The 27941-nt window shown below is 39.6% G+C and overlaps 1 protein-coding gene across 2 annotated transcripts in view; it reads right to left on the bottom strand.

The window, feature by feature from the left end:
• Positions 1 to 1314: 1314 nt before the first annotated feature.
• Positions 1315 to 27941, bottom strand: part of pard3ab (par-3 family cell polarity regulator alpha, b) — a 193104-nt gene continuing 166477 nt past the window's right edge. For both annotated transcript variants that reach the window (XM_036555749.1, XM_036555748.1), the window contains 3 exons: positions 19490 to 19613; positions 7525 to 7652; positions 1315 to 4121 (listed from right to left, as the gene is read on the bottom strand). In XM_036555749.1, coding sequence (XP_036411642.1) covers positions 3728 to 4121; positions 7525 to 7652; positions 19490 to 19613 — 646 coding nt within the window. In that variant the 3' untranslated portion in view covers positions 1315 to 3727. The remainder of the gene's footprint in view (positions 4122 to 7524; positions 7653 to 19489; positions 19614 to 27941) is intronic.

The following is a 27941-nucleotide window of genomic DNA, read 5'->3' on the forward strand; positions in this document are numbered from 1 at the left end:
GATATGGAGAAAATGAGACAACTAAGAACTGTGCAAGAGCTGGCAGACCACCAAAACTGTCACCATCTTTCATTTTGGAGAGAGAAAATCAAGCTCCACTCTTGCTTCAGATCTGAAAAAATCCACATCTGTTTCTGCTCATCCTTCCACTGTGAGAAGACAACTCAGCACTATGGGTCTGAAAGGATGTATAGCTGTCAAAAAACTCTTACTGAGAAAAAAACAAACAAAAAAGAAGGAAATTTCAAATCAAATAAAGAAGCTGCTGGTGTTCTCAGAACAATGGACTGACCACCTCAGAGTCCAGACCTCAACATCACTGAATGTGTTTGGGATTAACTGGAAGGTAAGAAGCAGGAAATGCAACCAACTTCTAAGACTGAACTTCGGAGGTGTGAAAAATATACCTGCAGATTAAAAAACTGAAAATAAGCTTTAAGCTGTGGAAGCTGTAATAAAGGCAAAGAGTGGACACACCAAATACTGGAAACTGTGATGTTTAGTTTTTAAGGGTCCTCTTAAAGGCAGTTTTGCCTGGCAATTAACTAAATGAAGGACAGTCTCTGACCTTTGCACAGCACTGTAGGTCACACAATTAAACTGACCTCTTGTGTCCCTGAAGTTTCATGTGTGACATAAAGTTAAGATCAGATTGACTTTGAGAAAATGATTGTGTGAAATCAACTCTTGGAATTGACTCCGTCAACTCCCATCAGCTGGAACTGGAATTGACTCCAAAATGTCTGGAATTGAACAGCCCCAAAACACACACACACACACATACGCACACACATACACACACACACACACACGTATGCACACACATACACAGTGAGAGGTTATCAGACAGTGTCTTTGTGTCTGAACGCTCACACCATGGTGGCCTCTTGTCACAGGACTAGCATGATGAAAAATTCAGTGTGGATCATCTGGTGCAGTAGGGCACAACATGTATGCAGATGCTCTCACACACACTCACACACACACACACACACACACACACACACACACACACACACACACACACACACACACCTGGCAGACAGAAGAGTGCTGGGTCTGAGATCACACACACTGTGTCTGTGTGAGTGAGACGGCGCTGAAAATTTCATGAGAGGCATCAATTAATAAGCTGCTGCTTTCAGAACACTGAGCCTTTTCTCTTAAACACCACCCTGACTCTCACTACACTCAGCACACACTTCAAATCCAGCGCTCGAAAGAATCGAACAGTTACTACAGCACTGACCCTGCCAAGTCCTCTTTATCCACACGGTGAATACAAACCCTTCAGATATTTAGCTTAGCAACAGCAAGAAACACTCTTTTTCAGAGAGGGGGGGACTGCACAGTTTAGCGTTTTCCCTGCTCTAATAGTGCTTCTCCAGGGTGTAGAACACAGAACTGTGGCTAGCATACTTAATTGAGTAATTTCCTTTATTAATACTTTTGACTGTACTCAAGTAAATGATCACTACAGTAACAGTACTTTTAATTAAGTAGGGATTTTCAGTAGTCTTTCCACCACTGGAAATGGAGCAACCACAAAACTGTGGCTAGTGTAACTATGGAAATGGAGCTAACATAACTATGAAAACAGAGTAGCATAAGCATGAATATGGGGGAGGGGGTAGCGTAACGACAAAAATGAAGGTAGCATAACCATGGAAATGAAGCAGAGTAACCACCGAAACAGGAGCAGCACAACTATGGAAATGGATGTAGCTCACAGATCCATATATCAATGATGGGTTCTACTTTGGATGGATTTTTATTCATCATTCCATTTTATCATCTACATTGTCAGCTGACCAGCAATTTTTCTCTGACTAAAGCCAGGGTGGCGGGGGGTGGGGACAAGAACCGGATATTGAAACATCATATCTGTCCTGTCCCCGGGGAAACTACACTGATGATGATTATCAACTTTGGGTTATGGTAGCTGGAAAAAAGCATAGAAGTTTTGACAATGTCTTTTCCTTAAAATCTCAAAACTAATTCTAACTTGGAAGCAGTGTGCAACAGCACTTAGCCAAGCAGCTAAGCTGCTCTAATATTGCCTTCAATGGCACTGATTTCAATGATCAATGTGTGAATGGACAACAGATTCCAGCTTAGGCAATAACTCTCCGCTGTCCGCTGGAACATACTGTTAATGACGTAATCTCGCGTCAGCTAATAAGGGACAATTCTGCTGAAAATGGTCGTTACCAAGGTGGAGCTCAGAGATAAGTCCAGTCTGCTTCCTGGACTGGTTTATTGTGTGTGCTCACACATCTCTTTTGCTTGCTTCTGTGAAGAACAGCATCAACTTTGTTTTTTCCATATTTTTCTTCTTAACGGATACTAACATGCCTTTGTGAATGCAGTCTAATATATCTGGTTCAGCTCTGGAAAGGACTGTATCAACTGAAGGAAAACGATTTTGGATTCCAGAATCTCAGACCATTTCCTCCTACACTGATTTGCTGGGAGCCCCTCCTATCATTAGTGGGAAAGACACCTTGGTAAATCCATCCTGTTGGCTCTCATCTTTTGCCTTTCTTCTAAATGTGAAGACTCACATTCACTGGTGTAAATAAATAGACCTGCTCCACTGAACTGAGGTCTGCTTGGCCATTGGGTGAAAAAATTTGTGATATTTTCAGATTTTAGAAAGCTAAATGGCTGTCGTTCATACGCTGTTCCATTCTTGCCACTGCAGTACATTATTCTCGTCACTAAACTGTGACTTTGGCAGAGCTATAATGAGACCAGGGAAAAAATAAACTGTCCAGTGCTGTGGCCTTCCAGGATGGAGAATGACACCCCTTTGTGTGGTGTATATTTACTGTCACTGTCATAAGAGGATATGAATATGCCAACTGCTCTTTTCATAGTATGATCATTTCACAACAAATGGACCAACAGAAATATGGAGAAGCCAGCCTTTCAGGTTTAAGTAAGAGTGACAGATGTTAAGAACTAAGTTAAGTTTCGGAGCTGCAAGCTTTCTGTACGACAGCGACGTCATATATAATACAAAAATATATTTTTGACCTAATAAGTACCTGCAGCGGCCACAGATCATATAAAAATGAGAAACACACAATATCACATTCTGACGACAGTAACAGTACCACATGGTCAGCACTACATGTGATTGACAGTTGCACTTCTACAGAAAAGGCCCAGGGAAGTGGGTCTTGTTCCATCTGATTGTCAGAACACAAGAATGGAGACTGTCCATCAACAGTCTGGACGAATGAGCTGGACTAAGGCGGGGTACAACGACCTTACGATCAGAAGGCACTCAGTAGCGGGCAGGGATAGTGGTGTGGATTTACTGCTATGCACTAGGGTCCAGCTGACATTGTGTAGGTCAGGCAGACATGCCTTACACTTTAGAAATAAAGGCTACTAAGGGGGTTCTTGGTTCGGAAAAGCCTATAATAAAAGCCAAAGTTCTTAACTCTCGTACATCTTGTTTAGAAAACGGTTTTCTGAAGAACCATCCATTGAAAAAGTCTATAGGGAACCAAAAGTAGTTCTTCTATGGCTTCACTCCAAAGAACCCTTTTTGGCACCTTTATTTTTAAGAGTGTAGCTGCGTAAGAAAGGACTAATAAGAGGAAATGGTTCCGCTTCCTCAGGTTCTTCCTTCATCTCTCTCTGGCTTCCTCTTACAGAAAAAAAGATGAAGAGGAGAAAAAGGTTCATCCCTCCTTCATGTTCCTATTTCTCGTCCTCATGAGTGGAAAAGTCGTGCTTTCTCTGGTGTGTGTACGCGGTGCGTATTGAGTTTGGCCAGCTGAGACGGCGAAGGTGGGACGTCCTGTCTGTACGGCCCCTTTGAATCCTGGGATTCATAGTCCTCCCTCAAGGCTTTTCCTCTCACCTCCTGCTCGCGGCGCTTTTGTTCCTGCCGCAGCAGCTCCTGGGCCTCCAATAGCACGCGAGCGTTGTAGCCACCACTCACCGGTGAGGTGGGGATTCCGTTTCTCCAGGCAGGACGGGGTGCGGTGCGGGACCCCTGATAGCTGGAGTAGCGTCCACTGTCTTTAGCTGACTGGAAAGCGTCTCTGGAAGGATGAGCTTTCTCCCATGGGTCCTCACACACACTGGGAGTTTTCCGAGGGTGGCTGAGAGAGAGAGAGTGAGAGAGAGAGGGAGGGAATGAATATCATAGGTATGGTCAGAACTTCTAGAACACTCAGGACAGATTTATAACCTGTAAACTACATTAGTGTACGATACCTGGATAAACTGCATAGTAGCTGATTATCCCACAGTCTTATTCTTAGAGACAGAAACTGATTACACTTTTTATCTCTAATACTGATTTTGAAAACTGGCAAATATGGAGTACTGATTCGATACCAGTGGTATTTTTTTCTTTGTCACTTTAACATCTGCATAGCTCTCTTTGTGGAATTGTTTGGGATCATTCTATCTTGTGTAAGGTGGGCTTACAAGCCAGACTTCAGCCTAGGGCTGCTCGATTATGGCAAAATTCATAATCATGGCTAATTTGGCCAGTACTGAGATCGTGATACTGTGATTATTTAACACGATTACGCATTGATTTTGGAAATATCATGCACGTACTGAAAAAAAATGTCTTTAATGATTTATTTCCCTGATCTTTAAATATAACTTAACTGAATGAATAAATAAATAAATAACATAAATATATACATTTAAATATATAATGCAAAAATAATACTAAATAAACATGAATAAGATCAAAATAAATATGATCAGCTATGTTGTAATGCACTTCAAAAACCTATTGAAAACTACTAAACATATACAAAAATAATAACTAAAAATAAATTAGAGCAAAATAAATTTAATGTGTTTGGGCTTTTAGGGAGGGGTGAAAGCGCACCACTGCGCTGGATTTATAACACAAGACAAAACGAAAGCATCATCGCAAAATGGAATGGGGCACAATAATAGTTTTATCGTGATAATCGTGGTTTGGAAGCCATAATCGTTACTGAAAATAAAATTTAATTAATCACCTGCCCTGCTTTAGCCTATTGGCAGAGAGTCTGGTGCTCTTCACTGCTTAACATGCCCAAAAACCGCCTACCTCGTCAGAAGGCTGTTAGACTGACATACAAAATAAACATTCACAGCCCGCTGTTTAAGGGCGTCATGTAGGGTGTAGTAATTATGAAAATCCCACAGATATATTTTGCTCTAACATGCTTATTTTTCATCACAATGTCCAGTGCAGGCAACTGTTGTCTTTTGCTGATTAGAATTTAACTGTAAAAACAAGACTTTGTTTCACATCTGAATGATAAAAGTGCTGCACTGGGTCAGCCAATCAGAATGCAACTGATAGAATTCTGACAGCTGTGGCCAGGCATCATCACTTTATGACATCACTTTTTGTTCTTTTTTTTTTTTTGACCCAATTTAGTCATGGTCAATTCCGCCCGCTGGCTAGGTTTTCCCCATCACGCAATGCCGCTAAGCTGGGAGGGTGAACGTTAGCATGTGCTTCCTCTGAGACACTGAAAAGACCGATGCGTCTTTTCAAACTGCTGCTAATACATCATCTTGGACAGCTCTACACACTTGGAGAATGCTAAATTCCAATTTTTCAAACAGATGCCCATGTTGGAGAGCAACGTGCTAAGTAATGAGATTGTGGCACTGCTGGGGATGACAGGCTTCTAACAGCAGTCACTGGCTTTCATGGATTCAATTCTTATTTTTATTGTGATGTGCTGATATGGTTTTCACAGATCTATTTCATATTTGTGACTCTGACAGGTGTCTAGCAGCAGTCATTGGTTGTCACTGGTTAATCTCTATACTTCTATCCATTCACAGGCTTAGTTCTTTTTTCTATAGTCACTATTGCATATTCATTGTCACATCTTACTCTTTGTTTATATCACTCCATATTGTTTTGCTATCTGGTGTCAGCCAGAGGAGGATGGGTTCCTCTTTTGAGTCTTGGCTCCTTTCAAAATTTCTTCATCTTATGGAGTTTTTTTCTTGCCACTGTCACCCTTGGCTTGCTCGTCTAGGGCTTGGGTTCTCTGTAAAGCTGCTTCATGATGATGCTCTTTGTGAAAAGCTCTATATAAATAAATCTTGAATTGAACTGATCAAACTTGCGACCTCTTGATGACAGGGCTAAGACACGAGAGCCCCCTACACATCACAAACAAAAAGCAATACTGTAAATACGTAACGTAAGAAACATTATGTGTGAATAAGAAAAGAAATAATATGTGTGACAAAGTAGGCTACTGGATGTTCTGTTTAATAAGATTAGTATTGCTGCTAGTACCAAATCAGCAGAGTTCAGCAGAATACTAGTGAGGGCTGAACACTGAATTTCCTGTGCTAAATGCTTTGTGTTACAATACATAAAGTAACATTTTCAGGATAAATTCATAATACAGCTCTACTGATTGTTCCCTTTAATCTCAGTTCAGGCCTTCATCTCCTCTGTTCTTTATTTCAAGATTTTAAATAAATCATATAAAAGTTATTTGTGTTAAAAGTGAGAATAGTCTTTCATCTCATTATAAGATATATCACAAAAAATGGATAAAAAATTCTGTTTACTTTGATTTAGCTGGGCTTTTTGAAGGCTTTTCCCTCATTTACACATTTAAACTCACACCCAAATATTGCAAATCATATTATAAATGCCAGCTATGCAATTTAGTTAAAGATGTGTGTAAACTCATGTAACGAAACACTCATGAGTCCAGGACAGCATCAACACTCAACTTATGAGTATGTCCACTCCTGAGAAGACTGATCAGTTCAATCAAAAGAGCTTAATAACGCTGAGATTAATGACTGGACTCATCACAGTGATTTATCCGTCTACTCAGGCTTTAGCAGGAAGCCGTTTGTTGAGTTCCTCTTTAAAGTCTAATGAGTGTGTTTGCTACATGCTGTGTGATGATTTGAAAACAGTTAATAAACAAGCACTGGTGGTGTTTCTTTTTAATATTGTTTTTTTTTTTTTGGGTAAGTATTGCAAAAGCATTTCTGTATCCTGAACGCATGTTCTGAATATTCCGTTACATTCCCAACCCTGCAAACCAATATGATGGATTGTGCATTCCTTCTGTATTTTATTTTTACAAATAACTCGATTTTATCTCCAGCCCCCTCTTGAAATCCATTTTCGGCAACATTGAAAAACAATAATATAATACAAAAGACTATTCAGTTTTTCATAGGCTTGTACAATGTGCTGCTCCTGATATGCTGGTGAATTTTGTTTGTTCTGACTTGTTTGCAAATATCAGTAGAACTAAATATTGTGATAGGCAGCATGTATTGTGAGAATGTGTTTGAGTGTGTGATGGTATATTTCTACTATATCATGTGTACTGTACTGTGTATGTGTATTGTATAGCAATGGGAAAACAAGTAGAGCTCCTGGAATTGGGACTGCAGCAGTGCAGAACAAAAATGAGGTGTATTGATTTTCTCTCTGTTCGGCACATACAGTCAACCAGCACACACACACGTATATACACACATACACACTCTTACCGTGGCAGAGAGCTGTACTGTCTCTGTGCCTGTGCGAAGCTGTCTCTCTCTTCCTGTCTCTGTCTCTGCAGCTGCACCTCCACTGACACAGAGTGACGACCGGACTGAGAGTGTGTTCCACCGCTGGTCTGAATATACACACACACACACACCGAATTGAAGAGACACATCTTAAAAGCCACAGACAATGTCTACACATAACACACATACAGTCCTGTGTAAAAGCCAGAGACCACCCTTTATTTCTTTAATCACAGAACAGATACAAGTACAAGTTATTCATTGTTCAGTAGATATAGAGCATGGAAAAGACACTATATAAATAAAAGTGATGATGATGATAATATTTCTCAGGACATTAGATGTAATAAGGATGAGGAACGTTAAAGGAAAATACATTAAAAAAACAAGACTTTCTAAAACTAGAGTTCGCAAAATTACTACAAGATACGGAGAAAAAAGGGCTCCTATCAAGCATTCAAGGCCAGGTAGACCACCCAAAACTCTCACCATCAGATAAACAGAACTTAAAGCTTTCATCTTTGAGAGAGAGGAGAAAATCAAGCTCCACTCTTTCTTCAGATCTGAAAAATCCACAGGTGTTTCTGTTCATCCTTCCACTGTGAGACAACAACTCAATACTATGAGTCTGAAAGGATGTGCAGCTGTCAAGAAGCCTTTACTGAGAAAAGAAATTAGACAAAAAAGGAGCTGCTGGTGTTTTTAGAACAATGGACTGACCACCCCAGAGTCCAGACCTCAACATGACAATGTGTTTGGGATTACTTGGATCATGAGAGGCAAAAAACACAGAAAACCAACTTCTAAGACTGAACTTTGGAGCTGTGGAAAAAATCCCTGCAGATTTCTATGAAAAACTGAAAGCAAGTCTCCTGAAAAGAATGTTAGCTGTAATAAAGGCAAAATGTGGACACACTAAATACTGAAATTTTTGATATCAGATTTTCTGTTAAATATGTTTTGTTTTTTGACTAGAAATAAAATACAAAGTAGTCTCTGATTTTTGCACACAATTGTATGTGATGTGTAACATGACAGGTTTGCACACACAGCATATTTAGCATGCATGCACATTCTGAACAAAAGCACATGCAAAGTTCACTCAAACCACACATGCACACACACTAACCCAACCACTGAAAAACATACAGAAATATCTAACCACTTCCCCCGGACACGCACACACCCACTCCACCCACACACAAGCTTAGCTACTCACCAACACACACAGATACCCAACCACCCACCCACATACCAAACACACAGACATCTGACTCCCACTGACACACAAGCACCAGCCCACCAATACAGGCAGCCCCACTGATACACAATGACTTACCTCGTAGCTACACTTACTGGCCATTTTATTAGAAACACTTTTGTAAGTTCACAGTAATTGACTAAGTCTATTGCTACACAATTTATTTGCCCCTCTACCCCATCCATCAGTGGAAAGGAACCATGATTCCCCACCTTACCTGTGCACCTTACTGGTAAGAGACTACAACTTTTTCCATTTGCGTATTTGTGAGCTTAGTCATGCTTTAGCCATTCGTTTGCTGTCAGTTTTCTGTTGGCTAGACATTTTTCTTTGGCTTACTATTCTCAAACCAGCAGTGTCACTGAGGTGTGTAAAGACCTCAGCCCACCACCTAAGTAATATCTGGTCAGCAGTGGTCCTTTGGGTGGTCCCTTTCCACTGATTGACGGGGTAAAGGGGCTGATGAATTGTGGAAGAACAGATGAGCTGCGGTCAGTAACTCTAAACCTACAAAGTGCGCCAGTGTGGTAGGTTTTTCTGATTAAATGGCCAATGACTGTAGATACAAGGTAGGTAATAAACTGACAATTCAGTGTACACACATACTACTGTGACTCACCCACTAATACACAAAGATGTACAAAAGCCATCTACACACCAACATATATGCACCCAATGATACACACAAAGTCCCAACCAACAGTCCCTCATGATAAGAGATGCTGGTGTATCAGTCTGTTTACTTACCCAACATTTTGTAGACCCACTTCTTAGACCAACTTTACCATATAAAACTCTACTTATTTAGAATTACTGCATTTTTTCCCAGTTTTCCCCAATTTAGTCATGGCCAATTCACTAGCTAGGTCTCCCCCTATCACAAAATGCTACTGAGCTAGGAGGGTGAAGACTAGCACTTGCCTCCAAGACAAGCGAAGCACCACCACATCTTTTCAAACTGCTGCTAACACAGCTCAGCATGCTTGTAGGAGAACACTAACTGCCAATTCTGTTTCATCAACTAACAGATGTCTGCGTGGGCTAGCACTGTGCTAAGTGATGGGAGGAGAGGGAGGGCCGTCCTACCCACCCAGAGTGATCTGCTCTCTTAAACTACTTGCCAAAGATAGCTGTGGCATCGCCGGGAACTGACTTCTCAATCCCCCAATGGTTAGATGGTTGCCCCCCCCACCGGTAGCCCTGCACTTCTAACATTATTCTAGATGAGTAGCATCCGCCCTCAACACTACTTTAACTTTATAAACATATCAAACATCACCTGCTAATTTCCAGAGCAACCCCATTTACATATAAGAAAGCAACACTTTAATGAGAGGCCTAATTACCTGCTCATTAAAACCCACATCTGCATTACAGTGCATTAATGAAAGCTTAAGAAGTTATGTTAATAAAGCTTGTACCAAACAACAGACCTTAGATTTTACCAGCAATTGTTCTTTTATAGAATTCTTTGCTTTTAATGATTTAATGATTGCATGTTTGTTACTGCTTTGTCTTATAATGCTTAAATAGATTCCACTTGTACTGCACTTTCAGTTGTAATAAAAGCGAATAAAAGTAATTGTTGTTATTATGAAATCCGCTGTGAGAAGCAGACCACAGTCGCAGGTGAGCTGGAATGAGAGACATGACAGGTGTTAGATGGATGTTAGATGAACATTAGCTGTAGAGTAAATGAATGTTAGATTAATGTTATGTGCTGTTATAATGTGGGGTGTCTTGTCAAGATGGTATAATTAACCGTATCTGTGATACAGGTCATTAAACATAACACAAAAGAGCGCGCACACACACACAAACACACACACACACACACACACATTCACACTAAACATAATGGTGTAATTATAAAAACAAAGTACCCAAAGCAATTCCCTCTTTTCCCCCCTCGTTCATTAACACACACACATTAAGGTGTTGGTTGCATATTGAAGCCAGTGAATAGCTCATAACACAAAGGACTCATTTTTTATGGTGGCATTTCCACCGGGTACCCTGCACTAGACCTGCTCAGTCAAACAGACGGCTGGTGTTCGAGGTGTGCTAAATCACTACCCTGTTTGAGTAGCGTGTGGCGTGTGAGAAAGAGAGAGAAAGAGAAGGTCCACCCATACATTCTACGTTGGGGGGAGGGAGTGACACACAGGCATCTGGGATTGATTGGCACAGTCTACTCGAACCATGTTGCCGTGGAGACAGCCGTGCTGAGAGATGAGTGTGTGAAGAGTTAGGGCATTAAACCAGGCCCATTAACAAAAGCCAAGAGCAAATACACAAGAGCGTTATGAATGTAACCACCGTTATATTTGTAACCCCTGCTCTATTTCAGTTCTTCTACCTGCCAGAGGCAGCATGAGGCACAGTGTGTGAATACGAACCACGTTATGAGGAATGGGACTCGCCAAGGGTGAAGCTGAGTTAGCCCCAGGTAGCACCACCGAGCTCAAGCATGGCGATGCTGCTGAACCAGAAGAATGCCAGAGGTTGAACTAGTACCTATACAGACTGCCAGCGAAACACTCTTCATCACTAGCCAGGATGTGGGTTCTCTCCAGGCAGTGGCAAGACGCAAATATTGGCTATTGGATGGACCTGCAGGCTGTAGAGATTACCTCCACCACCCCTCGGTTCTGACAGAGAAGCCCCATAATTATTTTCTCCAAAGAAGACCAACAACTGGTCTGCCTGATGAAAGCCAGCAGGGATGTCCACATAATACTGCAAAGGCCAAAGTAGTCACAACAGTGAGCCACAAGCCTTGGTGAAGGAGGTCAGCTCAATGTGCAGATTCACAAGATAAGGGGCTAAGACCTTATAAAGGAACAATGGATTGGGCCACAGTGTAACACTGCAGCCATCCAGAGAAAACTACCAGCACTGCAGGTTCACAGGAGGCAACTGACAGCAAGAAACCAAAGACTCATGGACAGCCAATGCAAATCCCATGTCGACATCTAGGCGAGTGCAAAAGGAGCAGGTGCTGTAAGCCCTTAAGAAAGTTGCCAATCAAATGATGTGCAGCAAGGGACAACCCAAAAATTCCCATGACCATTTATTTAGCAGATGCTCTTATCCAGAGCAACTTAGAAAAGTGCTTTCTTGTCCACTCAGAGAATGTACCCTTGCTAATAAGTGTCCAAACAACCCTTTAGCTAAAACACGGCCAGAAACAAGAGTCAGTGCCGATACCTAGAAAGAGTGATACAAAACACAGAAATAAGACAGTAAAAGTGCAATGAACGCTAGAGTAGTGTTCATCTGAATGCTTCAAAAAGAGATGGGTCTTCAGCTGAAGTTTGAAGATGGTGAGGGCGTTCCACCATCTAGGTGCCAGGACAGAGAAGAGTCTTTGTGCTTGTCTTCCATGTGTCTTGAAGGATGGTGGATGTAGTCAAACTATACTTGAAGCTTGAAGGGCATGAGATATGGACCACTGCCAGGGAGGGGCTGGTCCATTTTTGTGGGCAAACATCAAGGTTTTAATCCCCACCCCCAATTTTCTTCCCAGTTTAGTCGTACCCAATTTCACCCAGTAGTTAATCTCCCGCAATCACACAATACCACCAGTGCTAGGAGGGCAAAGGTTAGCAGAGGCTTCTTCCGAGACCTGTGAAGAGGCACCGCATCTTTTTGAACTGCCGCTAACGCAACGCCATTGGACAGCCGAATGCGCTCGGAGGAAAGCGCCAACCATCAGATGTGTTACGTCAGCTAATAGATCCCTGCACTGACCAGCATCGTGCTGAGTGATGGGGGTCGAAGGGCAGCCATCCTACCCACCCAGAGAGCGAGGCCAATTGTGCTCTCTTGGACTCTCGGCCACGGATGGTTGTAGCATCACCAGGTATTGTAGGTTTTAAATTTGATGTGGGAAACTCCAGAAAGCCAGTGAAGAGATTGCAACAGTGACATGATTGAACTTAGAATTAAAAGCTATGCTGTTGCATTTACAATAAATTGCAAGGTCCTGACAGCTTGCATAGGAAGATCAGCCAGGAGCAAGCTGCTGTAGACAAGTCTTGAGATGACAAGAGACTGAACAAACACCTGTTAGCTTCCCTAAAGTGAAAGGGTCAAATCCTCCATGTTTTAGAGGAGAAACCAGCATGATGAGACGAGAATGATAACTAGTCACATGCTTGTAATAAGCAGAAACAGTGTCCACATATACTTCGAGCCATCACCACAAGATGAGGCTACCAGCAGTAGGACAACTTAAGGTGACAGCAAGAGGGATACCCAGACAACAAGCACTAGGGTACCCAAACTAGTAGTATGTCTATTAGCATGGGAGCAACTCAGCAGGGTACCCAGCTAGTGAGTGCTCTCACATCCCATGGAGGTCAGGACGGGGTCCTGAAGCTCTGACTGAGCTGTACACAAGCAATTCAAGCTGGCAACCTGCGAGATCATGAATAGAAAAAGGAGGATGTCTCTTATCAGCTTACTGTCAGTGCTACCCAATACGTCAAGGGAAGGTGTATCTACTGTGCTTCGCACTAACTCCAATGACAGGATGCTCACATTAATCCATTGGAGTCTAATCACATTAAAATGATAAAAGTTCGCTCAGCTCCACTATAATGTGAATTAAAGAATAAAAAGAGACATTTTTCAACTTGACAAGCACAAAGTACTCATGGAAGTGGCATCTCGGAGTTTTTTATTAGGGGTCTAGAAGATTAAAGATGATGAAATGCTTATCTTGTTTCAGACAGATGAGGGAAGAATTTCACCGCTGAAGCTGATTCAGTCACTCAGTTATCGACTCAAACCCCCATCAGCAACACACAGAGACTGCAGAATGAGGGAGAGATCTGAACGTGTGTGAATTTCAAATCTAAATGAGCTAATCATCTGCTCCATCTTTGGTAAATATGACGTCTGCCTCAATCACCACATGCCTGACATTGAGCCACTGAGCGTGAACAGAAATATTGTATTTTAGCATCATCACTCTCCAAAAAACACCACACGTATCTCCGTTTTTACTCTGTCTGCATCATTCGGGCACAGCAGCTGTCCTTTACATTATGTCAAAATTTCATGATGAATAGACCAACAGAAATGGTCCAAAATTACTAGGAAAAAAGTTATCACTTTATCTGGATTTCCACTCGAGTCCTCTATAGATTATCTACAGATGTTCAAACTGTTAACAAACTGTCTGTTGAAACTCTTGATTCTAGACAGTGCTGAGGTTAGGATTAGGATTTGGACCAGGGTTAGGGCTAGGACCAGGGTGAGGGTTGAGTTTAGGTTATGGGTTGAGGTTAAGGTTAGGGTTAGGATTAGAGCCAGGTTTAGAGTTAAAGAAAAGTATGGTCAATTTAGTAAGTATTTAGTTGAATGCAAAGCAATTTACCTACTAAGTCCTAAAGTGGACTTTCCAAAAAAAAGTTCTAGCAGAAAAAATCTCAATACATTGACTCACATTAAAAAGAAGAGGTTTTTCCTTCCACTGTAAAGGCAGCACTTTGGAGAGTTTTTGGACAGTAATGATATGTTTTTAATAGGTTTGATTAGATATCAATGGATTAGATCTCATCTGACTAAGTTAACCAGGCAGCAAAATCACTTACACCCTTATGCACTCTTAACTGATAGCTTTTGGTTTTTTTGCAGACTGTTTATATGAAATAACCATTTTACAGTGCTGTGAATACAACGTGATTTTATGTTGCTATACTGTGCAACATAAAATAGCGTGCAGCATGGCTAGTAAAGCAGAACATATGGTTTCAGATTAGTTGAGGATTGCTAGTGAAAACACTGTGGGAGTGAATTTTGTGCATGAGCAAGCTTCAGGAAAAAGGCTCAAATCTGCACACTCACAATTTTCACACCCATGTTTACACAAATGTTGGCCAGTTCAAATGCAACCGAAACACTGTAATAATATGTTTGTTTTTTTTACTTTAAAATAGTTTCACACTGCAGGCACCATGGTAACTTCTGAAAACGTGCCTCCCTGCTGCAGGTTGTGGATAATAATCATGTATGGTGCCTCTACGACAGAGGAGTGAATAATGTGCAAAGAAGTGGTAATGATTTCTTTTACAGTTCCTTAAGTTCTCAGTATTAACTAGGTAAGTATGAACAAACTCCGAAGCACTAGGTAATTATTTTGGGTGACTTGATAGTATATTTTAAGACAGTTTAACTAAATTACACTGAAGTGCTCAACAGGTTCTTGGTATTCAACAAGTAATTGTGTAGTGCAAACTCCAAAGTGTTGCTTAATTATTTTGGGTAAAATGATAGGAAGTACCACGTCGGACTAACTAAACGACACTGAAATGACTAACAGGTTCTAGCTATTATGCTGATAAAGTACATAGCAAAATCTTAATTATTTGGATTGACAAGGTGGAAAATGCAAAGATACACTAAACCTCACTGTAAGATCACATGTTCAAGCAGGAAAGTAAATCAGAAGTACATCCAAGCAACAGTTATATAACATAACAAGATAGTTTTGTACAAGTAAATGGTAACGGCTCCATACAACCACAGTAAGAATCACTGTTTTCCTCTGCAGCCCAGATTTGGCTTTGTTTCTAGATAATAAACAGGTACAAACTATATAAGACTCTTTTAATGCCATATCACAACTAGAGAAGTGCATTCCAACTAGTTTGGATATTCGAGCATCCGCAAGAGTTAATGAATGGATTTCCGGGTAACTGTGGGTAAGGAAAAAAAGGACTTTGGCCTAAATTACCATAGGGGTGGATGCTTACTCATTTAGGGGTTAGCTCTGGTGTTAAGATGCTAAAAAAAAAAAATCAGCCCAAAAATTTAGCAGCTATCAGAGGAACACTGGAAAACATGCTTTATTATTCAAACACAGCCGAGGGAAACTGGTTGTTGGAAGAGTAACTGAGGCTGCCTCTCCAGATATGAGCTAAAACTACAGGTAACCTGTACAACACTGGATGCTATTGAGGACTAATATTCTCAGTGGATGATGTGCCAACATGTTAGTTTGTGAGAGAAATACGCTCACGTTCAGGTACTCGTATATCAGAGTGTCACAGTGCAATATACTTACTCACAAATACAAAAATAACATTTTGAAGTCCAGTTAAAACATAAAAGTCGTGTTTCACTGATTTACTAGTCTCTATATTTACTCAGTCTTTCTGTGACGAAATGGAATGAGTACCTGAAGAGTGAACTCTGTACTTGAATACTGGCATCGAGTATCCATGCAAATTCCTAATTACTACCCGGTACTTTCTACATACTTTTTAAATAATTACACAGCACAGTGGAGTACCACACATTAACCCAGTTAATATACAGAATCTGTTTGGTATTTCAGTGTAATTTAGTTAAACGGTTTTGCAATCTACTATCATGTTACTCAAATTAATAACTTCATTCTTTAGACTTTGTACCACACGCTTATCTGGTTAATACTTAGAACTTAGGGCACTGTAAAAGAAAGCATAACCAAAAAAGCAGAGGACTGGAAGTGGACCGGGATTAAGCCAATATCCCATCCATTTAAATTTTAAAGGATCCGCTCCAGTGGAGCAGGATTGGGACGTCCTTGGCTTCCTACAAAGCCAAGGACCCTCCACTCCACCTTCTTTTGCATACTTAAACAAAAAGACACTGAAAAAAGTAAAAAAAAAAGTTGGAAACAGCCATTAAGCCATAACATTCTCTGCATTCTTTACAGGGGGATTCCCTCCTGTGCAACGTCTGTGTGTGATTAGGCTAAAGAAAACACTGGAGCTCAGCGAGTAGCAAACCCACCCTGTTTTATTCCCGTCTTTGGGTTCTAAAAAGGCCTGTCCAAGACAGAGGAAAAACGCTTTTAAGCTTAAAAGAATGGGGAGGTGCAGAGAGAAAACCAACAACCTGGAAGCATCTGCTTAACACAGAAGAAAACATGCTACGACTAGATTAGAAGAGTTAAATCTGCTGGACACAAGCTTATTCACCACAAATACTGTCAGAGAAAAGTATACAATACAAAGAAAAGGAAAAGATACACAAAAGAATAACAATAAGAAATTTATGTTACATTATGTGTTATCACAAAAAAGTTGAACAAATGACAAGCAGACATCTGAATAAATTATCTATACAGACAATAACAAGCAAAGGCTAAATTTTCTGCATATATGCCAAGTAGGATTTCATACAAATAAGTTATGTAAATACACTGTTTGATATAAAGGCAAGCATTATACGTGCAATTGATTTAGGGTATCCTTCATAAATACAGAAACTGAAAAGATCCAGGCAGGAACTGACCTATTCAGGTTTGGTCCACTAATGTACTCTTATATTGCAACTGTTGACCGGTTGGACAAACTTTACAGAACGCTGAAAATAACATTTAAAGTAATGAGAAACTGTGGTGCACTTCGTTTAGAGTTTCCAGTTTAAACACTAAGCTACTGTGTAGGACTATGCTGATTAAGGCAGGCTGGAAACAATGATGAACTGGCCACCAGGTTCAGGTTAAACCTTAATTTCTAAAAAATATCCTAACAGCACAATTTTCACACAATAAATATTACATGAGATGAAAAATACAATCTAAACTTACACATTTTGACAAAAACAAAGATGTTTAGTTACAATTTCTCAATAGACTGAACCAACATTCTGTATAAAGCTTATCCAACCTCATAACAGTAGCCATGTAAGAATGCATTTGTGGGAGGAGCATGAACAGGTCAACTGCCACAGCTCACAGGCCTGTTAGTACGGCAACAACAAACGCTTCCAAATAATAATGTCTCTGTTAAAACACACACACTTTGTCATGCTCTGTGTTAGTAAACTCATATGCTAATCCTGAAGTGGCTGTAGTGCTAATTCCACAGTTTATGTGGCTTTAAATGATCCTAAATGTAAGATCATTGTAGCAAAGTCCCCCCAAACACTGTTTTCCATTATTTCAGGTTTGTTTCAGTGGCTCATAGAAAACACTCTAATGAATTGTTATTTTCCCCCCAACTCCAAGCTTAGCAGCCCACCTGCACATTTGCTCTGCACATGAGTCATATCATTAGCTAATGATCAAGGTCCTCTTGAATGGAATCAGATGTTGGAGCAGGAAAACATGAAACGACAGGTGGACTGCAGGACTTGAGCTGGGAGGCTTGTTCTTGTGTCGACAGACAAGGCACAGTCAGAATAATGTCTGCCATGTTATTTAGTCACTCTATTAAAAGTCCAGACCAGCGTTTTCTAAACCTATGTTTACCTGTCGTATCTACAAGGGATGGTCATTCTGACGACTTTTGATTTCAGAGTGCTCGTAAGGGTCAATGAACGGATATCTGGTTGAATATGGAGGATGAGGGGGGCTGTGGGAACAATGCTGAACAAAGAAAAACAGATGTTGGCCGAAGTTAATGTAGAGCTGTAGGCTTAGCTTTTTAGGTGACAGCACTGGTATTGCCAAAAATATCATCACACAAAGGAACACATTTCAAAACATGTTTTCTAAATACCTAAGTTAATACAAAGTTAAATTGGTAGATTTTTTGGTCGGAATAGTAACATAGCAGAGGCTGCCAAAGATGAGTTACTAAGCTAAAATTACAGCCAGAGACTTTATAAAGAACTTTGCTACAGTTAACTGGTACAAATGATGATGGAGAGTCATCGTGTTCTACAGGTGTTTTTTTCCCTTTTAAGTGGATGATGTGCCAATATGTTAGTGTGTCAGAGAAATATATTTTAACTGCTTCTGGATATCTGGCCTAGCTTACTTAGCGATAAAATCTCCATGTCCTTAACAACGCATCTTTGGCAACGCATCCTCGTTAAGATTCTAGCATTTCGGAACAGCAAAGTATAATATTTATGATCCCGAATATGAGCAAAATGGTCAGATTTTACAGTCAAATCAGTGTTTTACTGAACTGTTGGTCGGTATATTTTCTTAGCCTTTCAGTGATGAAACTTAAATACCTGAATAATGATTCTAGGATTCAAATACTGGCATTTCGAACAGTTAACCGAGTACTCGAGCACCTGTGCACATCACCATACAGTCGATTTCCATGGACAGCTTTCATGCATTAACCAAAGATCAGAAAATGCATCTACTCAAATAACACTTACAATGGGAGCCAATGGGCAGGTGCTTATAAGTGAGTTTGTTTTCTGTTATTTTCTAGAAAAAAAGATGAAATTTATTGTCCATAGTAACTAACTATATGGTGCTGATGCGGCAGACAGAGATCAGGCTGAAAAAAAGCTGGAGTAATCCTTTCAGGTGTAAAGAAACACCCACACTCACTCTCAAACCTGTAAGCATTCACAGTCCCATCTAATATTCACACATACTGTGACTGACATAACTCGCACAATTCATAGAAGATGCAAGGAGACAGACGAACAGCTGGAGGGATGGATGGATGGATGGATGGATGGATGAATGGATGCTCCCGATGGACGGACAGATGGAAGGATGAGTAGACGTGTGTTAGCATTGTTAGCGTGTGAGTTCAGTGTCCATGCTTCTGCATGCGGTCTCAGTCTCATCTACGCACTTAGCATCAGTGCAGAGGTGCAGTTCAGCTCGTCCTCCACATAGCCCAGTCCTGCTCAACTATTCCCACGGGAGGAGCTCTGTACAGCAATCCGTCCAGAACACGCACACACACACACCCCTCACACACTCACCCATGGCTGCTCGAGGCTGTAGGTGCGATGCCGGTCATCTGGCTCCTCCTCTTCCTGCCTGGCCTGCTGAAACTCGTGACGCAAGCGCTGTATCCGGTCATGGTTGCTAGGTGCCAGCCTATTACTGCAGAGAGAAGAGAGTTTGTACTAAGTATCCTGACAAATAGACACATCAATGAATCAATAATACATTCATTCATACATTCATTTCTTCATGGCTGTCTGAGCACAAAGACACAGCTGATACCATCTGTTCAGTCAACTGCAAATAGAGTAAAAAAATAACAGAACTACAGAGCTGCAGCTATCATATTTTCAAATATATTCTATCAAATGCTGCATCACATTCAGATATATAAGGGAAATAAAAGCGCAAGACACTAATGAATGAATGGACTGAATTTTTTTTTATTAAAAAAAAAAAGGATCAAACTTGTACATTTTTCCTCCAAATGTCACTAGATCCTCTCAATTATGGAGTCTTTAAGGAGTCCAAATATGAACACTGTCACATCTGTGCTAAGAGCAAGCTACCACTACAGCGCATTGAAATGATGGCACATGAAACTACTGTTACTATTTAAATTAAACGTTATTATATAACTCCACCATCTACTCCTCATACTTTTTATTACTGCCAAAGCAATTTCTCTACCACATACGACAAAGCTTGCTGGTTTGTGTGAGGTATTTCTGTGTACTCGCATGTTTTACGATGTCAATTACGAGGCTGTGATTTTTGAATATCTGATTGGTTTGTTGTCATAGAGAAATGTAACTGAGACTAAGACTTTTTAGTCTGACTACAGAAAAACACCACAACTTTGGCAGTCTATTCTGTGAACTCTGTGTATTGTGATAGTATTCATCATACTACTGCTTTTCAGGGAAGCAAAGGAACATCATATTGTTACAGGCAAAAACTTGTATCTATATTTCTAGCATTAAACTTTACCTTGTGTTAAAATTATTACAGTACAGTAATATTAATACTAGTGTGTGTGTATATATATATATATATATATATATATACACACACACACATATATACATATTCATATTGCTGCTGTCAGAACTAAACCTTGTACCTCAATTTTTGACTTTTTTAGTTTTTAACAGAATTTGAAAATATCTGTAGTCCTTTATATTGTACACAGATTTCATGATGATTGGACTAAAAGAAATTACTCAAAAATACTTGGAAAAAAGTCTGGCTCCACTGACTTACATTAAAAGTAAAGTCGTTTTTTTTCCTTCTCCTGTAAAGTTACCATTTTGGAGCGAGATATATACATATATATATATATATATATATATATATATACAGCATTACAGGATTATAGAGCAGTGGGGCTCCGTGTCAGTACTGATTCAGTATATCAGTTCATTGGATCACTACCAATTGGAAAAGTTCTTAGGTGAAATCGTCAGTGAGTGGAGGACTTACTTACAATGAATAAGTTTCCTTCTGTTCTGAACAGCTACTTTCATTTATTTTTGGGATAAATACATTGCAAACACCATTTCTGGTTTCATAAAAGTGGATAAAGTATCAATTATTCAAATGATTTTAAAGACTTTTTAAAAATCTAATTACAGAACTGATCAAATATTCATTTCAGCCTTTAACTAAAAGGGCTGATGTTAGTAAACGGGCACTGAAGCTCCTTCCCTCAGTTTCACTCCTGAGAGACAGATGGTGTGTATTTCAGTTTAGAAGTATACTGATGCTCTGTAAACTCTACTGATGTGTATCGTCCTGCCCTCATTTTGACCATTAGGCAAGCGAGCCAGGTGTGACCCCACAGTGTCCGTTACACCCCAAAACATTTATGAGTGCAGGTGGTCACGCAAGCCAGAGAAACACACACTCATACATGAGGTCCAGCAGGGGTTCATATTTTGTTATTATTATTTTTACACTGTTTTTTACGCAATATAGAATTTCTGGTCATGGATGGCTGCGGCTTCACCAGGGATTGAATGCTAACTGGGCCAGCGCAACTCAGGAGCTCCTCTGTAGTGGCTAAAGTAAAGTTAAAACACCAGAAACGAGTATGAGCTGTGGTCTGACCAACTCCAGAGGGGGACAAATTCTAATGGCCCTGCCCGTTCTCTGACCTTTGCCATTCTGCTTTAGGACAGGGTTCACGATCTCAAACTTTACAGCCACCTTCTTTTGCCCAAAGCTTTGTACATTAACCTCCTATAGGTACAGCCCAACTGGACTGTAACTGCCTTCCTCATGAGCACGATGGCTGTAGTTTAGTGCCTTCATCATCAGCACGATGGCTGTAGTTTAGTGCCTTCATCATCACCACAATGGCTGTAGTTCAGTGCCTTCATCATCAGCACGATGGCTGTAGTTTAGTGCCTTCATCATCAGCACGATGGCTGTAGTTTAGTGCCTTCGTCATCAGCACGATGGCTGTAGTTTAGTGCCTTCGTCATCAGCACGATGGCTGTAGTTTAGTGCCTTCATCATCAGCACGATGGCTGTAGTTTAGTGCCTTCATCATCAGCACAATGGCTGTAGTTTAGTGCCTTCGTCATCAGCATGATGGCTGTAGTTTAGTGCCTTCGTCATCAGCACGATGGCTGTAGTTTAGTGCCTTCGTCATCAGCACGATGGCTGTAGTTTAGTGCCTTCGTCATCAGCATGATGGCTGTAGTTTAGTGCCTTCGTCATCAGCACGATGGCTGTAGTTTAGTGCCTTCGTCATCAGCACGATGGCTGTAGTTTAGTGCCTTCGTCATCAGCATGATGGCTGTAGTTTAGTGCCTTCGTCATCAGCATGATGGCTGTAGTTCAGTGCCTTCGTCATCAGCATGATGGCTGTAGTTTAGTGCCTTCATCATCAGCACAATGGCTGTAGTTTAGTGCCTTCGTCATCAGCATGATGGCTGTAGTTTACTGCCTTCGTCATCAGCATGATGGCTGTAGTTTAGTGCCTTCGCCATGAGCATGATGGCTGTAGTTTAGTGCCTTCATCATGAACACGATGGCTGTAGTTATAAGCTGGGATAAAACTCATACTGATATCAGCCCTTTCAGCAGCACTTTTAAATTACAGTAGGCATGATTAACAGTACACTGTTATTAGTCTTTGTGAAAGTGGACACTGATGCTGTTGAGGTTAAATGAGTCTTCATTAAACCATTATAACTTCTATTCAGCCTAATTCTCAGATGCTACAGATGAAGTTCTGTCAGAGGGGAACCTACAAGGCCTTCATTTTTATCTAGAAGCTTGTTTTTAAACTCTTAGGATTACAGTGATACTCCTGTTTCATTGTTAAGTTTTGGATGGAAACAAAAGGATTAAATTCTTGAAACGCAGAGAGGAAAACTGCCCAATGAGGAATTGCTTGTCTTTGGGCTGTCTAGGCATTTAGCATAGTGAGCCCTCCTATTGGTTAGGACTCCATGAGTTGAAGAGAAGTCCTTACACGTTAAATTAACTATAAGCATAAACACAAAGTGACAGAGGAATCAACCAATCACGCTTAGGTAGGACTAATTTCATGAGGGGAAAAAAAAACAAACACTCTAGGCCTTCTGGAAGTTCTAGATATGTCACTGACTGTATACCAGCTTAATCAGTGGGTTGTTAGAAGGGAAAAGAGCAGCAGCTCTATAGCAGAGCTCACTATTGAAAACGCCACTGTGAAACTGCTTCAAGGTAAAATATATGCTAATATCTTTTCCAAGCTTAAGTAAAAAAATTTGAATGTATTTTAGAAAACTGACATGTCTAGAACCTCATAGGAACGCTAGCAGAAGTCACAGAGGTGGGCTTTTCACTCATACTTTGACATTTATGGCTCAAATTAAAGGTCTAGGTCAACTAGTCAAGCTTCGCCCCTGGGTTCTGCAGGTGTTTGGTTGCATCAAGACATTTAAATGATCGAATATATCTAGCAAAATAATTGCAATGAGGAATTCTGTGCATACTGTGCAAGCCTACATTATAGTGATTCTATTTAAGAGTTTAACTCCATACCTGAATGCAAGACAGTTGATCTAACGGACTACTACTGTTTTCAGTAGAAAAACCCCAAAAATAATACTGTAAAAATTAATTAACCTACTTATTTATTTTACTTGTTTTAAGCCATTTAATCTAATAAAAATGTCTTATTCCATTGGCAGATCATTTTACTTATTATGAGAAATAATGCATATAATTTCTTATTTGAAAGTAAAATGATCTGACAAAAGAAACAAGAACGTCCACTACATTAAATGATCTAAACAAGTAAAAATGTACAGAAATAGGGTAAATAAACCTGCAATATTCTTACAACAATCTCATACTGTGAAATATTACACATATTGACTAGAATTAAGATGTTTTTACTTGCTAGAATAACTTTTTTTTTGCAGTCAGTGTGTCAGATATTGTGTTGAAGCTCAACTGCAAGAGGATTCATGGTAATCAGGTTTACTATTACATCCTTTATCCTTTAGTCACAAATCTCTCTTATAGCTTATCTATTCACACTGCACCCTTGAACACTTGCAACATTTATATAAATAATTTAGCTGAGACTGAAGGAACAAGGCTAAAGTGCATTGACTAAGGCCACAATAGCAGCGACCTTCAGCCTGGATCAAACTCTGGATCAGAGGTCTTAGACCACTGAGCCTGAACTGAATGAAATAAATAAATCTCAGACCACTGAGCTGAAGGGAATTAAATAAAATCAAAGCCACTTGTGTTCACTGCCCCCAAGTCATAAATCAATGCACTATATCATGAATAGGATGACGTACTGTCTCAGTTATCCCTGTCTGCACTGTATACGGCTTGTTACACTCCTAACTCTCGTATTACTGGACTAGATGTGAGACACATGTTTGGCCACCTGGCCTGTTAAAGTGTCAGAAGGGGAAACAGCCACTGTAGGACAGAGCTTTTCTCTAACTTGAGTACAATTGTGAGGATTTCCGATCATCACAGTACAGTCCACAGTTAGCACTGTTGAAGAAACTATGTAAGTATTAAGGCATTATTTATTTTTAGTAAATGTAATTAACTTAACTTGTATTAACTTTAATAATATATATAATAATAATAACTTTATATAGAGAGCCTTTTACAACAGGTGATATAGTTTAACAGCAATGGAGGAAACTAAAGTTCAGTTTGAGTTTCAGTAATACTTTATTTTAAGGTCTGCTTCTTAATAGTTTATTAACTATTAGCAAGCAATTTATAAATGCCACAGTAAGTGGGAAAACAGTTTGTAAGCAAGCTTAGAAATGTGGTATAAATGCATTTATATGATGCACTAATAAGAGCTTCTCTAAATTAGTTATTAACTATTTGTTGACTAATGAGTTAAATGTTAATTAACTGTAATCAATCAGTTGAACACACACTTGGAAACATGTTAATAAAGAAGTATGAACAAGAAATTAATAATGACCAAACTTGGTAGTAAATGCAAGTAAATGATCACATTTCGTAGACTGTGGATGCCTAGACACTGTAATTGTGCGGTAACTTACAATTTTACGGTAATTTTACAGTAACTTAAGTTTTACAAAAAAATGTACAGTTCCAATGTTTTCTTAAGTTATATCATTTCATTATAGCTTGCTGGGAGCTGGTGTCTATTCTCAACAGTTTTTAACATGGAGATATTATTTGTTACTTACTAAGGCAGCAGGTGTTAAGAATGCATACGTTCCACTTTAGTTATGGCCTTGTGAAGTCATTACTAAAGATTAAACATAACTAGTTTGTTGGATGTTATCTACAGGTCAGTTGTAAGCATTTATTAATAGTAAGTTAGTAAGTATTGATAATTAAGAACAAATACGTTCCACTTAGGTTTTGGTCTTGCAAATTCATTAATAAATATCTTTTAAATGTACTTCATCACTTGCCCACTATTGGTAAAGAGTTTGCAAGATCCTCTTTACTCTATTATATGGAACATTTGGATGGCTTTGCAACTGAAATATGAGCATTTGCTAGCATTTACTGTCATGTTTGGTCATCATGAATTCAGATCTATTAAATAATTACCTGTTCATATGCCTTGATTAACATATCAAAGGATATTTCAAGTAAGCTTACAAGTGAAAGATTATGATCAATTAACATAAAACCTAATCAACAAATGGTTAATAACTTATTTAAAGAAGACCTTATTAACGCATCATATAAAGACATTTATATCGCATTTCTAAGCTTGCTTACAAAGGTTCTATTTAAAAGGGCATTATTAATTACTTGCTAATAATTTAGTAATCATTAAGAAGCAAATCTTAAAATAAAGTGTTACCTGGGTTTCTTCCATTACAGCAATGACAGTCCAGCAACAGCAAAGAATACAATGAATAAATAAATGAATGAATAAATTAATAAATAAATAAAGTTAAGAACATTCATTTACATCATATGACGTGATAAGATGTCAAATTAAAAAGAAATACAAAGAGAGCGGCAGAATTTGATTAAAAGCCAAATTAGAGAGATACGTTTTCAACTGTTTCTTAGAAGCACTGAGCTTGACTGCTTAATAAAAGGTCAAAATAACTTGCCCAGTATACAAGCAAGTCTCATATGTGGTTTGGTAACTGAACCAGCTACACGCTAAAGATGCAACAATTGTACACAAAGATAGAGTGAGAGATATAATGGTTGAAAAAAAATATTTAAAATGTGGGACATTATTATGTTTCCTGAAAAAAAAACCTACAAATCTGCACACACTTTTGCTCAGAACACCTGAAAAATATGCTTTAGAGACAACAGCTAGCGAGGGAAGCAATTTGGCTCACTGTAATGAAAATGCAGCAGCTTTAACAGTGCAGGGCTACTGCAGATTTTGAAAATATGTAAATAAAAAAGAAAAGAAAAATGTAAACACCCCAGAACAAGCATACATAGGTCCTTACCATACTAGAATTATCTTAAAGTTCAGTTCTTTATTTTTTCAGTTCTTTTTATTTTTCAGCTCGCCTAATTTTAAAGGTATTTTTATCTCCAAACAATCCTGAAATCTGCAGCCCCCTTAGTACCTCCACCCCCCGTGTCCCACATCCTTACAGTTGACAAATCTCTTACTGTAACTTGTTTCACACCCCCCCCCATTGGTTCCACAACACTGGATGATCTCCGAAATCGTATTGAAAGAGCTGTGAGTGCAGTGACGCCCGACATGCTCAATCAAGTATGGGAAGAATTTGGATATCATGTTGATGTTGTCTGTACAGCTGGAGGAGGTTCATATTGAGCACTTGTAAAATTACATAATAAACTTTATGCTCATTTAAACCATTTACAATTTACTGCATTGTTCTGTAATGATTTACAAGTGAAAAAAATATTTTGAAACCAGAGGAATCTTTTTGAATCACCCTGTATAACAATCTTAGATACTCAGCTTTCCTTAGTTTCCATTCAGTCAGTTGTGCCTTGGGTCTCCCTGCTTCCACTCCTGACCAGGGGTTGTTAACCCTTTTTACAGTGTGACCCTTTTTTGGGGTTAAAAATATTTCGCGCTCCCACACACTCCAGTATACACATTAAAGAAATTACAGAAGAGTGATTAAACGGTAAGTCTACTCATTTGCTGGGTCTGCACTTCACCACAAACCACAAATCTTCCGCCTGGCACTATGAAAATGTAACAAGTTCAGCGATCAATCAAGAACCTCCATCAGTAATGAGATCACCCAATAGAAACTATTCCATTGCCCGGAGGTAAAACCCTTCAACAGGGCTTGTATGCACTCATCAAAATTATTTTCTCTGTGTTTGATAAGATATATAGCTTGAGGCATCACTCATGACCCCTGAAAGGGGGTCCCAACCTCCAAGGTTGAGAACCCTTGTTTTAGACCAATGACTGCCATCTCAGGCTTGCAGCTGGGGTCTCTGATGTCAGTATAAAGCGAGTTCATTTAGGCGTTTGTGGATTTTTCAATGCCGCCTCTGGAAGTAAATATTTTGAACACTAAAACATTTGTCTACAGTAACGTTGACTGAAACACAATGGCTTTTACAAAATACACCATTATCAAGCCCATCAGCACATTATCACAGGAAGCATGAGATATTCAAGCTGGATCTGTAATATTGTTGTTTCTCTACTTGATGATAAATCAGCTGACTCAGCACCCTTCCCATATAAACCAATCCTCCAATAAAGCCAGTGTCTCTCCACCAGAGAGAGAGAGAGATCAATAAGAAACCCATCAAACACACAGCAAATAGATGTTAATATGATGTTAAATAAATGATCGATGCATTTAGAGACTGGAGGTTGTAGTGTTTCCTGAAAGTGGAAGTGAATAAGCTCAGAGCAGCTAAAGGCATTAGGCCGGGACCTGCTGCAGCGAGAGGGGCGCGTGTATATAAATCTGTTCTATGCTAAATGTATTTGTCTGTTTTGGTGCGAGTGTCTGTGTTTGTTTGTTTAAGTGTGTGTGGTGT

This window comes from Colossoma macropomum, unplaced genomic scaffold (assembly GCF_904425465.1).
Source record: "Colossoma macropomum unplaced genomic scaffold, Colossoma_macropomum, whole genome shotgun sequence".
Taxonomy (NCBI): domain Eukaryota; kingdom Metazoa; phylum Chordata; class Actinopteri; order Characiformes; family Serrasalmidae; genus Colossoma; species Colossoma macropomum.